This window comes from Numenius arquata, chromosome 6 (assembly GCF_964106895.1).
Source record: "Numenius arquata chromosome 6, bNumArq3.hap1.1, whole genome shotgun sequence".
Classification (NCBI taxonomy): domain Eukaryota; kingdom Metazoa; phylum Chordata; class Aves; order Charadriiformes; family Scolopacidae; genus Numenius; species Numenius arquata.
Window position 1 is genome coordinate 31,419,949 of NC_133581.1, and position 17,407 is coordinate 31,437,355.

The window sequence follows — 17,407 nt, forward strand, 5'->3', positions numbered from 1 at the left end:
CACTGTGTACAAAGTTGTCAATAAAGTGTGTGTGTTTGAACAAAAGCTGCATCTCTGAGTGTGTGTGCATCAGTTGTTTGGGGAACGCGGGCACAGGGTGCTGACTGCTCAGCTGCCCCAGAGTCGGGGGGCGTTTGCTGAAGAGCTGAGGTGGTGGGCTCTGCTTTCGCGGATTCTGTAGCTAAGGCCTGAGGGCAGCTGTGTGGCAGGAGAGGTGCACTCTTCCCTGTGTGTGGGACACCTCCAGGGGAACCCCAAGGACGGCACGTGGGCAAAGATTTGCAAGCTCTTTGATGATGGTCACACCAAATGGACTGCCTCTGTCTGGGTGCTAAAGAAGCCCAAGGGGTGCCCGGTGCCCATCAGCCCAAGGGACGTGGCTTTTCCGGGCTCTCGGAGGACCGAGCTGTTACCAAACCGACTCTTGCCTTTTTTTGCAGCAGGCCCAGTCAGGGCCAGCTCGTGCTGCCTGTCCCTCCTGGCACCACGCTCTGAGCTGCCAAGAACCTCTCCTCCAAGCCCAGTGCGAGAGCAAAATGCCGACTCCTCTCAGTCGCAGCACTCCAGGGTGTAGCGAGAGCTGCAGCGAGTCCCCGCGTGTCTGCCGGAGCCATCACTGCCCGTGTCACACTGCCCATGGGCTTTCGAGAGAAGGGGCCACCTTCACAACTGCCTTGCATCAAGGAGCCACACGAACTAGCCGTCTGTGGTGCTGCCGCTCTGAAGATTCATGCTGGATCTCAGTGGCGTTGGGTGCACCTCGTCCTGCAGATGGGGTTCTGTCACTGAGAGCCTGCCACAGCGTTTGAGATGCTGCTTCACAAAGATGATTTTCGCACTGCTTTCCCTTCACGCCATCATGACCATGGTGGCGATTTGACCTGGGCTGAGAAACTCCCTGGCAGCTCTGGCTGGGCAGAGACCAAGCGAGAGGGACCACTCATGTGCCTCGGTGTGTTCACTGGGGTCCAGGCGGAATATCTGCCCGTCCCAGACACTCCTCAGGGAGCTGGTACCTCAGAACAGTCTCCTCCTTGAGTCTGCGCCCTGAATTTTTCGTAAACTATACCTTTAAATGCGAGGCAAGAGAATTTTACACCAAGCATAATAAAGGTATTTATGACTAAAGTCACTCAAACTCCACCTTGAAGATAAAAAATAATATAAAAATAACCCGAGAAAGGGGGGATGCTCGGGAAGACACCATCGTAAACACGTCAGGGAGGACCCCATCACGGACTGCCTTGGACTCCCGGGACCAGTCGAGGGGCTGAGCCTTTCTTCCCCCCCATAGCGACGCCTGTGGGTAAGACTTAGACTATACCCAGTGCTTCCTCGGGGAACTTAGAAATCTCTCTAGAGGGTAACCTGTTACATTCATAGCCAGGCTGTATTGTTTGGATCTTTGTCATGCGCTTTGTACCGTTAACATTTTTTCTTTTACTTGCACGTGCTTTGCAGACTGTACTTATCACCGGCAAACCATAAGAACCTTTATATCTCTTGCTTAAATAAACTGCACTGTTTAAGTAGCTAGCCGTTTCGGTTTCTCACTGAACGCGACCAGACACTAAAGTGCGTCCGTGCTAATTCGTGAGCACGACTAGACTGAAGGTGCAGTCCACTATTACTGTATCCAGAATCGTGATAATTTAATATATTAAACGCGACTGGACTGATAGTGGTGAATTGGGCATCACTCAGAATTTTAACCCAGCCACCCCTCGCCTCCCACCTCGGTGAGGAGCGTTAGAACGCAAGGGGGTTTATTTTCTGCCAAAACTATTTTGCCTCTTCACGCAACAGGGCCCAGCCGCTGGCGGGAGCGCCTTGGGCCGGTCACGGTGCCGCCACCGGCGGGGCTGGGCACAGGCCTTGCTGCCTCCGCGCTGCCTCGGCCCCTCTCCTCCCTGCCCCCAGCTCCCTGCGGCTCCCATCCCTGCTCCCCCTGCCCCCCGGCTCTCTCCCTCCATCCCTCCCTCCCAGCCCCACTGAACCCCTTCTCTCCCTCCTCCTGCAGGCTATGGCTGCAACAATGGTCCGCACCTTGCTTGTGCTGAGCGTCTTCCAGCTCCTGTCGATGGCCGGCAATGATCTGGATGAGGCCACGCGCGAGCGCATGCGGCTCCGTGAGGAGTGTCTGAACCAGGAGACGACTGGGCTGCTGGAGGAGCTGGAGCAGAGGAGCCAGGAGCAGAGCAGCTTTGACCAGGGAGCCCTGCTCTTCACTACCTTGCAGCAGTGGCAGTTCTGGGCGGTTGCTGGAGTCCTGGTGCTGCTCTTCAGGCTCTGCTGGCAGCTGAGGAAGAGCAGCCATGAGGAGAAGGAGGAGGAGGAGGAGGAAGAAGATGGAGAAGAGCCATTACAGATGTACAGGTTTCTGGATGAACATCCATCATGGCCCCTGCCAAGAAAGCAAAGAAGATGCATGGCGGTGGAACACGTGGTGAGTGACCTTCTCTGTGCCTGCCGTATCCTCTCCAGCAACAGCTTCATGCCGTTGCTGCAGCCAGCTGTCAGTGTGGGAGGCTATCGAGAAGGCTGGAGTGCCGGTGAAGAAGATCTTGTCTATCGCCTGCTTGTGCCCCTGAAGCCACCCCCTGGGCACTCCTTCCACCTCGAGCAGGGCAGCAAAGGGGACAAGCTGGTGAGGGACACCCGCCTGCGTGTGACACTGGAGTGCACGTGCTTAAGGGAGCGGCGGCTGGGGGACATGCTCTGCTTCCTCCACCACCCTGAGGACGAGCTGATGATCAGGCAGGAAGCCAACCTCCTGCAAACCCTCTGCTCCGGCTCGTACCTCGACGTGCAGAAAACTGCCTTCTGGCTCCAGGAGCTGATGAGAGCAGCCAGCCTTGCTCTGCATGGGGAGGCCACATACAGACTAATGGTGTTGCCCTCCACACAGTTCTGCAAGTTCAAGCTGATCAACAGTGTCAAGACTTCCCTCTATGTTGAACTGATCTTGGCCGTGCAGGAGGGCAACGCATTTGTGAGCATGGAGTAGGCAGGAGTCCGTGTTACCGGCAGTGCGAGGTGGCCAAAGAGAGAGCACGAGGTGGTTGGAGAGGCTGCTGCACGAGACACAAAGGCAAGGGAAAGCCAAGAGCGGCAACATCATCCTCCAGACAGTCTTCTCGGCGTAGCAGCCAGTGATGAAAGCAGTGGCTGCAAAGATGACTTTAAATCACACTTTCCCATCATGCTGTCATGTCCCAGGTGGCAATGTCACAGGGGCCTAGATATTCCTTGGTGAGAAGCACCACTGATGTGCCTCCATTTTTTGACTGAGGCCAGGATGGTGAATCTGCCCATCCCAGGCACTCCCCAGGGAGCTGCTGTCACAGAACTTAGTGCGCTGGACACAGAGAAGATATTCCTGCACATTTTCTCCACAGCAAATCCACTTTCTGGGGAGTCAGACCCCATGCAGACAAAGAGGCCATTGCATGGAGGCTTAGAATCATAGAATTGCCTAGGCTGGAAGGGACGTTTAGGATCATCTAGTCCAACCATCAAACTAATTCTGATAAAAAAACATCACTAAACCATGTCACTATGTACTATGTCAACTTGTCTTTTAAGTACCTCCAGGAATTCCTGGAATACCTCTACTTCCCTAGGCAGCCCATTCCAATGCTTAATAACCCTTTCAGTGTAAAAATTTTTCCTAATATCCAATCTGAACCTCCCCTGGTGCAACTTGAGGCCATTTCCTCTTGTCCCATCGTCTGTGACTTGGGAGAAGAGACCAGACCCCACTTCTCTACAACCTCTTTTCAGGGAGTTGTAGAGAGCGAGAAGGTCTCCCCTCAGCCTCCTTTTCTCCAGGCTGAACAACCCCAGTTCCCTCAGCCTGTCCTCATAAGACTTGTTCTCCAGACCCCTCACCAGCTTCATTGCCCTTCTCTGGACACACTCCAGCACCCTTGTGGTAAGGGGCCCAAAACTGGACACAGCACTCGAGGTGAGGCCTCACCAGTGCCCAGTACAGGGGGACAATCACCTCCTGAGTCCTACCCCCCACGCTGTTCCTGAGACAGGCCAGGATGCTGGTGGCCTTCTTGGCCACCTGGGCACACTGCTGGCTCACGTTCAGCCCACAGTCGACCAACACCCCCAGGTCCTTTTCTGCCAGGCAGCTCCAGACACTGTGCCCCAAGCCTGTAGTGCTACAGGGGATTGGTGTGACCCAAGTGCAGGACCCGGCACTTAGCCTTGTTGAACCTCATCCCATTGGCCTCAGCTCATTGATCCAGCCTGTCCAGGTCCCTCTGCAAAGCCTTCCTACCCTCAGGCAGGTCGACACTCCCACCCAACTTGGTGTTGTCTGTGAATTTACCGAGGGTCCACTCGATCCCCCCATCCACATCATTGATAAAGATACTAAATAGAACCGGCCCAAATATGGAGCCCTGTGGAACACCACCCGTGACCAGTCAGCTGCCGACTGGATTTAACTACATTGACCACTACTGTCTGCCAGCCCTTCTTGTGGATGGACATCACTTTTGCTGGACACCAGTCAGCTGGGACCTCCCCGGTTTGCCAGGACTGCTGGTAAATGATGGAAAGTGGCTCAGTGAGCACTTCCACCAGCTCCCTCAGTGCCCTCGGGTGGATCCCATCTGGCCCCATAGACTTGTTTATATCCAGGTGTTGGAGCAGGTCCCTCACCACCTCACTTTGGATAACGGCTTCTGGCTGGAAAGAAACCTGAAGACATTTAAGTGTTTTGGTGGCACCCAAACTGGGTTGACACCTGCCAGGAGCCCACAGCTTGCACAAGAGTGGCTGATGAGCCCCTACACAGATAAAAGAAACCCCTAGGGAGAGCTAGCTTAAGGGGATTAAGGGGAAAGCGAATGATGGTGATTGATGGCTATCTATCTTGGTCACAGTGGCCATGAAGTAGTTGAGTTTCAAATCATTGGCAATAGGAGAAAAACTGTCAGAAAACCTATGAGCCTGGATATGGGGAGGGCAGACTTATGGCTGCTGAAGGAGCTAGGTAGTAAGGTCCCCTGGGAATCTGCTTTTGAAGGTATTTGTTTCCATGAAGGCTGGTCACTTGTTAGGAGCCATCTTCTAAGAATGCAGAAGCAGGTAATTCCAAAGTATCAGAAGTCAAGCAAGTGGGACAGAAGGTTGGCTTGGCTGAGCAGGGATCATCTTCTAGAATTTAGGCAGAAAAGAAAAATATATGGACATTGGAAGCAAGGACAAGTGACATGGGAGATGCTGTTTGCCACTGTAGGGAGCAAATTCATGGGGCCAAAGATTAGAGTTCAAACTGGACAGCACTGTGAAGGTAACAAAAAGGGCTTATATAAATATGTTAACAGCAAAAAGAGGATCAGAGATAACATTGGTCTGTTATTTGATGAGGCTGGTCACCTCACAAACAGGGACGTAGACAAAGAACGGGTTTTTAATGCCACCTTCACCTCTGTCTTTAACAACTGATGGTAAGCCCTGGTACCCCCAGAACCCTGTGTTGGAAGACTGTAACTGGGGGGGGATGGTAAACTCTCAGCAAACTCTGAAATTGTTTGAGCCTTGCTGCTCCAGCTGAATGCATACAGCGAGTCTATGGGGCTGCATGGGATTCATCTCAGGGTACTGAAAGACCTGGCTGGTGTTATGGAGGGACCTCTCTCCATTATTTTTTAATGGTCTGGGGAATCCCGAGAGGTCCCAGTCAACTGGACGCTGGCAAATGTCGTCTCAATTTTCAAGAAGGGAAAGAAGACAGACCCTGGTAATTACAGACTGGTTCAGTCTCACTTCACTGCCTGGTAAAATTATGGAGAAGGTTATTCAGGGAGTTATTCAGGAAAAACACTTGAGAGACAATGCAGTCGTTGGCCATAGCCAGCACAGGTTCACAAGGGGAAGGTCCTGCTTAACTAAATTTCCTTTTATGACAAGGTCACCCATTTAGGTGTCCAAGGGATTCCAGTAAGTGGACTCCTTCCAGTAAGGGAAGGGGGCATTGACAAGGCGATTGGGAAAAAACCACAAACCCTCAGCGTTTGGAGGTGACTCCTGTCAGGTGTGAGGGAAAGATATCCCTTCAGTGAAGACGTTGTATGTCATCCAGTCAAGTGGACCACCATGGAGAGAGGTGTCCAGTACTTGAGAGAATTAGCCATGCAGGAGATTATTTATTATGACCTGGACAATGCACACTCACCCACAGATCCTGATGAGATCCAATGCACAAGGCTCATGTGGTGGAAGTTTGTACGCAGTGCACCATCATCATATGCCAAGTCACTGGCAGTGACAGAATGGAAAGGCGAAGAGGGCCCAATGATGGATGAGGCCTCCTTTTTGCTTTTGAACTTGTCCAGGAGCTCCTTGTTCATCCATGCAGGCCTCCTGGATTTTTTGCCTGCCCCTTTCTTTCTTTCAAGCTCCTCCTGAACTTGGAGGAGGTGATTCTTGAATACTAACCAGCTTCCTTGGGCCCCTCTCCCCTCCAGTGGTTTATCCCATATTACCTTACTAAGCAGGTCCCTCAAGAGGCCAAAGTCTGCTCTCCTGAAGTCCACGGTAGTGATCTTGCTGCACACCCTCCTCACTTCCCTAACATCTTGAACTCTACCATTTCATGATCACTGTGGCCGAGCATACCCTCAAGCTTGACATTCTCCACCAGCCCCTCCTTGTTGGTAAGGACAAGGTCCAGCATGGCTCCTCTCCTCATTGGTAGCTCTACCATTTGGAGAAGAATGTTGTCATCAACAGATTCCAAGAACTTCCTAGATTTCTTGTGCCCCCTTGTGTTGTCCCTCCAACAAATATTGGGTGCTTGAAGTCTCCCATGAGGACCAGGGTCTGTGAACCCAGATTACAGTCTGATTGTAAGCCCTCTATACGAAGTGACCTGGAAGAAGAAAGATTTAAATTGGGTCCTGATCAACGACAAGCTTTTGAACAAATTAAACAGGAAATAGTCCATGTAGTAGCTCTGAGGCCAGTCCGAGTGGGACAAGATGTTAAAAATGTGCTCTACACCACAGCCGGGGAGAACCACCCTACCTGAAGCCTCTGGCAGAAAGCACCAGGGGAGACTGGGGGCCAACCCCCAGGGTGTTGGAGTCGAGGATACAGAGGATCCGAAGCCCGCTATACTCCAACAGAAAAAGAGCTATTGGCAGCATATGAAGGGGTTTACGTTTCTTTAGAAGTGGTTGGTACAGAAGCACAGATCCTCTTAGCACCTTGGCTGCCAGTGCTGGGCTGGATGTTCAAAGAAAGGGTCCCTGCCACACATCATGCAACAGATGCTACGTGGAATAAGTGGATTGCACTGATCACACAACGAACTCGAACGGGAAGCCCCAGTCACCCAGGAATTCTGGAGGTGATCGTGGACTGTTCAGAAGGCAAGGATTTTGGAATATCACCAGAGGAGGAGGTGATGCTTGTGGAAGATGCCCCACTGTATAACAAACTACCAGAAAACGAGAAGAAATATGCCCTGTTCACTGATGGGTCCTGCTGGATTGTGGGGAAGCATTGAAAGTGGAAGGCTGCTGTGTGGAGTCCTACAAAACAAGTTGCAGAAGCCACTGAAGAACAAGGTGAATCAAGGCAGTCTGCAGAGGTGAAAGCAATTCAGCTGGCTTTAGACATTGTCGAGTGAGAAAAATGGCCAGTACTTTATACTGATATAGAGGGTGGTGGCAAATGCTCTGTGGGGATGGTTATGGCAGTGGAAGTAGAGCAATTGGCAGCGCAGAGGCAAACCTATCTGGGCTGCTGAACTGTGGCAAGATATTGCTGCCTGGATAGAGAGTCTGGTTGTGAAAGTACGTCATGTAGATGCCCATGTACCCAAGAGTCAGGCCACTGAGGAACATCAGAACAACCAGCAGGTGGATCAGGCTGCTAAGATTGAAGTGGCTCAGGTGGATCTGGACTGGCAACATAAAGGTGAATTATTCAGAGCTCGATGGGCCTATGACACCTTGGGCCATCAAGGAAGAGACACCACATACAGATGGGCTTGTGACTGAAGGGTGGACTTGACCATGGACCTTATTGCACAGGTCATCCATGAACGTGAGATGTGCTTGCAATCAAGCAAGCCAAGCAGTTAAAGACTCTTTGGTATGGAGGACGATGGCTGAAATATAAATATGGGGAAGCCTCGCAGATTGATTATATCACACTTCCATAAACCCGTCAAGGCAAGTGCCATGTGCTCACAATGGTGGAAGCAACCACTGGATGGCTGGAAACATACCCTGTGCCCCATGCCACCACTAAGAACACCACTCTGGGCCTTGAAAAGCAAGTCCTGTGGTGACATGGCACCCCAGAGAGAACTGAATTGGACAACGGGACTCATTTCTGAAACAACCTCATTGGCACCTGGACCAAGGACCATGGCATTGAATGGGTCTATCACATTCCCTATCATGCACCAGCCCCTGGGAAGATAGAACGGTACAATGGACTGTTGAAAACTGCACTGAGAGCAATGGGCAGTGGGACCTTAAAACATTGGGACACACATTTAGCAAAGGCTACCTGGCTAGTTAACACCAGGGGATCTACCAACCGAGCTAGCCCTGTCCAATCAAAACTTCCACGTACAGTGGAAGGAGATAAAGTCCCTGAAATGTACATGAAGAATATGTTAGGGAAGACCATCTAGGTTAGTCCTGCCTTGGGCAAAGGTAAACCCATCCATGGGATTGTTTCTGCTCAAGGACCTGGGTGCGCTTGGTGGGTGATGTGGAAGGATGGGGAAGCCCAATGTGTACCTTTTGGGGATCTGATTTTGGGTAAGAATAGCCAATGAATCAAAATGTTTGATGTTAATTGCTAAATAACCCTGCCACTGTATGTCATCACTACTATAACTGCTATCAGTTGCACTACAACAAGAATCACCCAAACTAATGACAGATGGACTTTGATGAAAAAAACGAGTCAAATGCAGTGGTGATGGGATCAGAACTGACCTCAGTAGCTGCCGCCCAGAAACTTCATCGAGATCGATATCTTCAACCCATGGTCCGTGGGCATGAGCCACATCAGATACATCAGCTGCAAGCCCTGAAAATACATCATGCAACAGTCCAGCACCACACACCATCTTGCCTGAGAGACCGTTCTAACAGATGGAGTGCAAAGTCATGGATTAAAAGTACTCAACTGACATTTTAGACTGATGGCCCATAGACTAAGGACATCATATATGTATGAATACATATATACATATATATTTATATCTCTCTCAAAGACAGGGAAAAGTGGTGGCAATTAATTGGAAACTGTAAGATCTGGGCATTACATAGATAGTATGGAGTAAGGAGTGGCTAATGTCCTGGTTCTGGTGGGGATAGGGTTAATTTTCCCCAGGGTCTGGCAGGGACACAGATATTCCATCCCATGCGCCCCATGCCCAGTTTATCAAGTATTAACATCCTGAGACCAACCAAGACATGATTATTTTATCCTGGGAGTCATCTGGGTACTTTGCTGTAAACTTTACTGTGAACGTTTGTTAAAAGCACAATAAGCAGGAAAACTCCTTTATACAGCCATTTATTAATATTATGATTGGACAAGGAGTCCATGCAGGTACAAAATGCACCCTTTTCAGAGAAGGGAAATGGACCCCACAGAGATTAAATCATTAGCCCCAGTACATCTGTCAGCAGAAAACTGAGATCAGGACTTGTAAACCCAAGATTAGACCTTCATCAATTGAACAAATCACACCAGACAATTAAGGTTCTGTCAGGTCCCACATGGTCCTGATATGACACATGGTCCTGCCAGATGTGCAGTAAGGCCCTGGCAGCTGGAAACATATATCAAGCTTTTAAAGATGTGTCATCTGAGCTGGCATTCCCCTAGGGTGCAGGCAACTTCAGGCCTTCCCATGCACAAGTTATTTTTGTTTTTCTTCATATATTGGAATCTAGGTTGCTCTATAGGCTAAGTTTCTCCAGTGAGTTCAGAGGGTTTCCAAAAGTGGCAAGGAAGGCTTGCCTCTAACCCAAGGAGGCCAGGGAAAAAGAACAAAGTAAGCTCCTTTTATTTCTCTAGGCAAAAATGGGCAACAGAAAGCAAGCTACACATTCAAGCTCTCCAAGTGAGAAGACAATGACAAGAATTATAAAGGGAATTATCAGCAACATCACACACAAAGAAGCTCCCAAATCATCGACTATGTGGCCTGCCTCAAGATCAAATACATCGATATTCAAACAAAGAAGAGACTCTCGTTTACATTCAACGGGGATGACGCTTAGCAGTCCTTTTGCTGATGCTCTCAAAGGAGATAAGTTAGTTGAGATAAAAGAGCTATACCTTGGGAATTAAACAGTAGCTATTACTGTAAGGAGAGAGAAGTCGGGTGCAGATAAGGAAGGGCTAGCGAGATGTGATGGACTGGCTGAGGCTGAGAGAAAGAAATACCTGCAACGTGAAAGGAGTCTTAAGTTTTCCTTTTGATCTTTAGTACCTTCCAGTATAATTTTGTCTGTTTATGCACTCCAGTGACCTCCAGTGCTGTAATGTCTCAATGCCTTGCTGTGTTTTTTGATGTCCACTCTCAAAGAGCTCTTTTGAAGGAAGGGAATAGTGGTCCCACAGTTAAAAAGCAGCAGTGAAGGAACACGAAAGGTGATGCCATTTCCCTTATATGCCAAAGCAATGCTGCAGTCACACAGGTTTGTGTGGCGGAGCTCAGCAACACAAGGAAGAGTAGTCTGGAGGTGACGCTCAAGGGATGTGAGCTACTAAGGAGGTCTGTTACATCATACTGAGATAGTTATGACTGAGGAGAGTGCACAGATAGAGAATATGTGATCTTGAGAAATATATGCATGCTACCCACGGTCACTGATTGTGCTAAGATCTTGTTTCACGTGCTCTTGGTTCATACCTATCCATTAGTACTGTAAATCTTTCAGGCCCAAAAAATCATTAGATACAAAGCTCTTTCTTAGCACTTGGAGATATAAACTTAAAAGTGACCTTAAGAAAGTAGAAAGCCTCATGGATTCACGTATTCTGGCACAGACCCTCGTGTAATAGCCCTCTGGTGAGTAGCTGCTTCTGTAGCAAATCCACTGTGCAGAGTAATGGGGATTAAACACAATTCTGCACGTTTCAAAACCCATACAGTTTTCAGGAGAAATTATCTGTCACCCTAATCCCTGCAGCTCTGTTTATCCCTGATCAGAAAGGGGAGTGCCAAACTGGCATACTGATTCACGTACCAAAAAAGAGCGAGCCTATAAGCACAGATCATGATTTGCATACTTATGAGCCTTGACTGCCAGGGAACATTCTGGTTCCTTTGTAAGCACAGAAACAGTAAAAATATGCTAATGGCAGCAAATAAAAATTGGCCTTTGGCCAATCTGTCAATATTGAAATTACTTGCCTGTAAAATAGTGGGTAAACAACCTGATGTATAGGATGATACAAGGCATGATATGAACTTGTTGAAATTTAGTCATTCTGTGCCTGAAAACTTCACAGATCGGAAAGCGAAACATAAGCTTAAATGCAAGACAGATGTCACGCTGACTTTTTATGCTGTTATCTGTTTGCTGCCTTCTTTTCTACTTTTCAAAGTGGCTCATTCAAGAAGCCAGGGGATTGGTGTGAATTCCAGGGAGAACCACTTAAATCACCATCAAAGTATGTCCTGCATATGAACACCATTTTTTCTCTTCTATGTACAATAAAGACAAAATGTCTCCTGACATAAATTATGTAAACTCAAGTCATCCCTTTCTTACTACAGACAAAAACAGATTTTCCCCACAGAAACCGTCATCAAAACCCATCAAAATCAGAAAGCTTCACGGCGGCAGCGGCACAGACGGCTAGTTCGCGTGGCTCCTTGATGCAAGGCAGTTGTGAAGGTGGCCCCTTCTCTCGAAAGCCCATGGGCAGTGTGACACGGGCAGTGATGGCTCCGGCAGACACGCGGGGACTCGCTGCAGCTCTCGCTACACCCTGGAGCGCTGCGACAGAGAGGAGTCAGCATTTTGCTCTCGCACTGGGCTTGGAGGAGAGGTTCTTGGCAGCTCAGAGCGTGGTGCCAGGAGGGACAGGCAGCACGAGCTGGCCCCGACTGGGCCTGCTGCAAAAAAAGGCAAGAGTCGGTTTGGTAACAGCTCGGTCCTCCGAGAGCCCGGAAAAGCCACATCCCTTGGGCTGATGGGCACCGGGCACCCCTTGGGCTTCTTTAGCACCCAGACAGAGGCAGTCCATTTGGTGTGACCATCACCAAAGAGCTTGCAAATCTTTGCCCACGTGCCGTCCTTGGGGTTCCCCTGGAGGTGTCCCACACACAGGGAAGAGTGCACCTCTCCTGCCACACAGCTGCCCTCAGGCCTTAGCTACAGAATCCGCGAAAGCAGAGCCCACCACCTCAGCTCTTCAGCAAACGCCCCCCGACTCTGGGGCAGCTGAGCAGTCAGCACCCTGTGCCCGCGTTCCCCAAACAACTGATGCACACACACTCAGAGATGCAGCTTTTGTTCAAACACACACACTTTATTGACAACTTTGTACACAGTGAAGCTCCCAGAAGGAATGGACTCTCTTGAAGACGTGGGGCAGCCGAGGGGACGCAGGCACGGCTCTGTCCATGAAGACCTCTTTCAGACTCCATAGAAGAGCAGTCTTGTGAGCCGATCTTGCAGTTCCTCAAGCTCACGCAGTGCCGTGGCGTGGGCAGCTGGATCCTGCACCAGGCACTGGAAGAGGTTGAGTGGCTCAGCCGCCTGGAAGGATGGGGGCAAGATGATGTCCTCGGGCATGTTCTCATTGCCAAAGAAGAAGTGGTCGAGGCGTTTCTCCTCCAAGGAGCTGCGCAGGTACCACATGATATCCTGCAGCCGCAACAGGAATTCCTTCCTTCTCCAGCTTTCCAGGGGCATGGTGTTCAGGAGGTGCATGACAACGGTCTTCAAGGTATAGGTGGAAAAGCTTGTACCCACCAGGATACCGGCACAGAGCTGCAGACATTTGAGGTGGAAGGTGTCCTGTGGGACCTGCTTGGCCATTTGCCTGAAGAACTTTGCCTCTGCCACAGCATAGGTCTCTGCCCATGTTGTGTCTGGGGTGAAGATGGCCTCTGTAGCCTGGCTGCTCAGGAAGATGTCCGAGTCACCTTGCTGTACCCCAAACATCACCTCAACAACAAGGAATCTCCTGGAGGCGTTCCTCAGCTGCAGCTTGCAGGAGCGGCAGGAAGGCAGCAACTTCATACTGTAGTGATGCCACTGAGTCATCTCCCCCCAGGCTGAGCTCACCAAGGTCTGGAACCAGCGGGCAATTTTCTGTGCGTCGAGGTAGATTCCGGTGCAGAGGCTGCTTAGGAGGCTGGAATCCTGATTTCTCCTCAGCGCCTCCTCGGGCTGGTGGACGAAGCAGAGCATGTTCTCCACACATTGGTCCCTCATGCAGGTGCACTCCAGCTGAACACGGACGCAGTTCTTTGCCGGCATCTCCTCCCCAGTGCCCAGCTCCAGCTGGAAGCTGTGTCCACGGGGGGGCTTCAGGGGCACAAGCAGGCGGTAGACCAAATCATGCCCACGGGGATTCCAACCTTCAAAGGCGCTGCCCACCCCAATGGCTGGCCCCAGCACCGGGAAGAAACTGTTGGCCAAGCGCGCTTGGAAGACACCAAGGAGGTCGCTCACCAGGTCTTCCGCCACCTGACGCTTATAGGCCGCGCCCTTCCTTGCCCCACGGATGCGCTTTGCAATAAGCATGACCAGGCGCCCCTCATCATCAGAGTCTTGTCCTTTCCTTTCTTTTTCCTCGTCCGCTGTGCTGCTGCCAGATCTCTCCTCTTCACAGCTGCTCTCTGGCTGATGGCTCCTTTTCCTGAGCTGCCAGCAGAGCCCGAAGAGCAGCAGCGAGACTTCAGCAACTGCCCAGAACTGCCAGTGCTGCAAGGCAGCGAAGAGCAGGGCTCCCCAGGCAGAGCTGCTCTGCTCCTGGCTCCTCTGCTCCAGAAGCCGGAGCTGAGTCGTCTCCTCAGCATAGAGCCGCATGCGCTCACGCATGGCCTCATCCAGCTCATCCCCGACCTTGGGCAGGAACTGGAAGATGCTCAGCACGAGCAAGGCACGGACCATTATCGAAGCCATGGCCTGCAAGCCCACTCGCCGCTGGCCCAGGCCGTACTGGGGCAGCTGCCTGCTGTCAGCCTTACAGCCACCCCCGCTGTGTGACGCCCCCATTGTGACGCCTCCCCTGGGGTGTCCCAGGCGCCGGAGCGCATCATGGGCACCCGGCAACCGGGCATGACCGTCGGCCCCACCTCGGCTCAGCCAGAGCCTTTGAGAGTGTGTTTTAACAGGATCTGATGGCAAGGTGCACTTGGGTATTTACTGCATGGAGGACAGGGTCAGGCAGAAGTGTCAGAGGCTGGAATCCTGATTTCTCCTCAGCGCCTCCTCGGGCTGCTGCAAGAGGCACAGCATGTGGGATGAGTCCCCTTGACCTGTGCAGATGGTCACAGACAATGCCTGCTTGCTGGGTTGTGTGGCCTCCAGGGCTCCCACTTGGCCAGTGGAATGCCCCTCCGTCAAAGAGGTGCCCTTCCATGCCCTGTCGGCCCGCACTCCCCCGGCTGCTTTTCGTAGGCGTGGGGGTGGTCACTGCTGCTCTGCCAAGGCGCAAGCCTCGTCAGCATCTCTCGTGAGAGCTGCTGGCTCCTCTTGGGTCTCTCCGCTGCCCTGGCATGTCCCTGCCTCGGGAAACTCCCCCGTGTGCCGAGATCTGCCGCTCTGCTGGAGGTCAGACCGGCTCTGGAGCAGCTCCCCTCTCAAGTGCCTTGGTGGGAAGGGCAGGGAAGGGAGAGCGTGCCATCCACCTCTGCCACGGGATAACCGTGCTCAGACCGAAATGGACCCAAATTCCCAGCCGCATTTTTAAAGCGCATCCCAGGGGAGAGCAGCTATTTCATCAGCGCACAACTCTTTTCTGTTATTCAGACGAAGGAACAACCTTGGATGCACAAAAGCAGGCTCTCCGGGCTAGCTCTTAAAAATCACTTGGCTCCAGCTTAATGGGAAAAGCTCGGGCTTGCTTTCCATAGAGTCAGGCTCCAAAGCCACCAGGAGCACCCGGCGGCAGCGTTGTCCCTTTCAAGACCCCGGTCGTGGCCGTGGCCTTTGGCGATACCCAGCGCCCTCAGGCTGAGCTTCCACCTGAAACTCTTGTGCCAGTTCACACACGGGCACTTTGGATCTTCTGCAAGCGGTTCTAAATCACATTGGCGGGCCCTGATCCTGACAGGGGAACTTCAACCCCCCTGGACATCTGCTGGAAAAGCAGCACAGCCGACTGCAAGCAGTCCTAGTACAGGGGATGGAGAGCCCGAGCAGAGGAGAGGCACTGCTGGAGCTGCTGCTCACTGATGCAGAAGAACTTCTTGGAGGGGTCAAGGCTGGAGGTAGCCCAGGCTGCAGCGGTCACGCTCGGCTGGAATCCTCAATCTTGAGGGATACAAGAGGGGTAAAAAGTAGAGTCAGGAGCCTAAATCCCAGCAAGGCAGACTTCCGGGTGTTGAAGGCGCTAGTGCGTGGGATCCCTTGGGAAACTGCCCAGAGGGGGAAAGGAGAGAACAAGAGCTGGGAGATGGCTTAGAGCCATTTTTCTCAGGGCGCAAGAGCTCTCAATCCCAATGTGCAAGAAGTTGGGCAGGGGAGGCAGGAGGCCAGCTGGGCTAAGTCGAGACCTCTTAGCCAAACCAGAACACAAACGCAAAACGCACAGGCTGTGGAGGCAGGGATAGACATCCTGGGGAGATTACAGGCATGTGGCTAAAATACAGAAAATAAATATTATCTACATTAATTTTTCAGTGTTTTACTACTGAAGTATGGAGATTAAATGGCACACTTTGATAGCTCAGACCTCATGTTGTTTATGATCCAGATATTTTTTTAACTCTTTCCGCCTCTACAGGTGGGAGTCACCTACACCCCTCATGCACTGTTGAGCGTCAGTGATTTCAATTTAAGTGCATGAAGAAAACAAGGATTGCTGTGCCATAAAAACACCAACTTCTGCTGCTGTTGCCCAAACAGACAAAACCTTCTTCTCTCACCAACGTCACATCCTAAGGCGGTGGCACAGCCATTAACAGTGGTCACTGCACATTTCCTATGTCGGTTTTCCCCAGAATTTTCTGTTCTGAGTCCTACTTTATATGTGGCCTTAGTTTCAATGTTTCACCCTCACTGTTTGTAATGGAAATGGGTTTTGGACTGAAGTTGGCGCCTTTTAAAGCACTCTATGTATCTTATACTAACGAGACACCCCCCCACACACACCCCCCCTTTCACTCAGCTGCTCGTCAGTTCTATGAGCTTTACAGTATTTGGCCAGTGATGTGCCTCACATTTAGTTGTAGATTCTTGTGGCTGAATAAACAGTGAAACCTAAATATACGCCCTTTTCGGTCATTTCTCTCCTGTAGCTGAGCTCAGCCTGGGTTCATGAGTGTACAACGTGCGTGATGAGGGTATCCGTGTCTCATCCTTATCTCCGCAGTCCCTCCACAAGCTGTAGGTTGACTGACTTTGTCAGGTACTCCAGTTCTTAGGATGTTTCCCAGCATCAATCGAGCAAGGTAGTGCAAGATGCAGGTAGTGCCTTGGAGTTCCAGGGACCAGCAAATTTAACTGCCTTCTGCTTCCCATGCTAGCAGAATTGTTGTTGACTATTTTCATGGGGGTTAATATAATATTTAATAATAATAATACTATTAATAATATAACAATATTGTTATATTATAATAAATAATTAATAATAAATAATTAATATTAATAATAAATAATAAATAATAAATATTAATTAATGATATTTTCAGGGCGGTCGGCGAGGCGGAACCTGGAACCTTCCCCAGCCGGAACCCGGAAGTCCGCGTCAGCCAATCAGGCGCGGAGGGGGCGCGGCCGCGGGGATTTAAACGCGGTCGGAGCAGACTCTGGGTCGGTCGGCGAGGCGGCGGCAGCAGCACCGGTCTGGCAGGCGGCGCGCGACACAGAGGGAAAAAAAAAGTCACTTGGCAGAAGAGATTTTTTTGAATCATGGTTGGAACTCGGCCAAAGGCTATTAAAAAAAAAAAAACTGTGGGTACCCAAACTGAGGCCCCACACAAACATGCAGGCACCCAGGCAACTGGCTGCAGTGAGTGCTGGAACCTTGCAACAGAGGGTGGCAGAGACACCACCTGTGTTAGGTGTGAGCAGATCAGCGATCTGCTTAACATGGTGGCTGAACTAAGGGAAGAAATCAATAGACTAAGATCCATAAGGGAATGCGAACAAGAACTAGATGTGTGGTATCAGGCGCTGCAGACCCCTGTAGCAGAGGGAGGTGACCCAAGGAAGAAGGA

The 17,407-nt window shown here is 50.9% G+C and overlaps 2 protein-coding genes across 2 annotated transcripts; one reads left to right on the top strand and one right to left on the bottom strand.

Moving 5' to 3' along the window:
* Nucleotides 1–2,035: 2,035 nt before the first annotated feature.
* LOC141465407 (inositol 1,4,5-trisphosphate receptor-interacting protein-like 1) lies at nucleotides 2,036–3,007 on the top strand. The gene has a single exon (XM_074148787.1). The coding sequence runs from the start codon at nucleotides 2,036–2,038 to the stop codon at nucleotides 3,005–3,007; it is 972 nt and encodes a 323-aa protein (XP_074004888.1).
* A 9,643-nt stretch (nucleotides 3,008–12,650) lies between these two features.
* On the bottom strand, nucleotides 12,651–14,147 carry LOC141465409 (inositol 1,4,5-trisphosphate receptor-interacting protein-like 1). Its single transcript, XM_074148789.1, has one exon. It carries the CDS (start codon nucleotides 14,145–14,147, stop codon nucleotides 12,651–12,653), a length of 1,497 nt encoding a protein of 498 aa, XP_074004890.1.
* Between the last annotated feature and the right edge of the window lie 3,260 nt (nucleotides 14,148–17,407).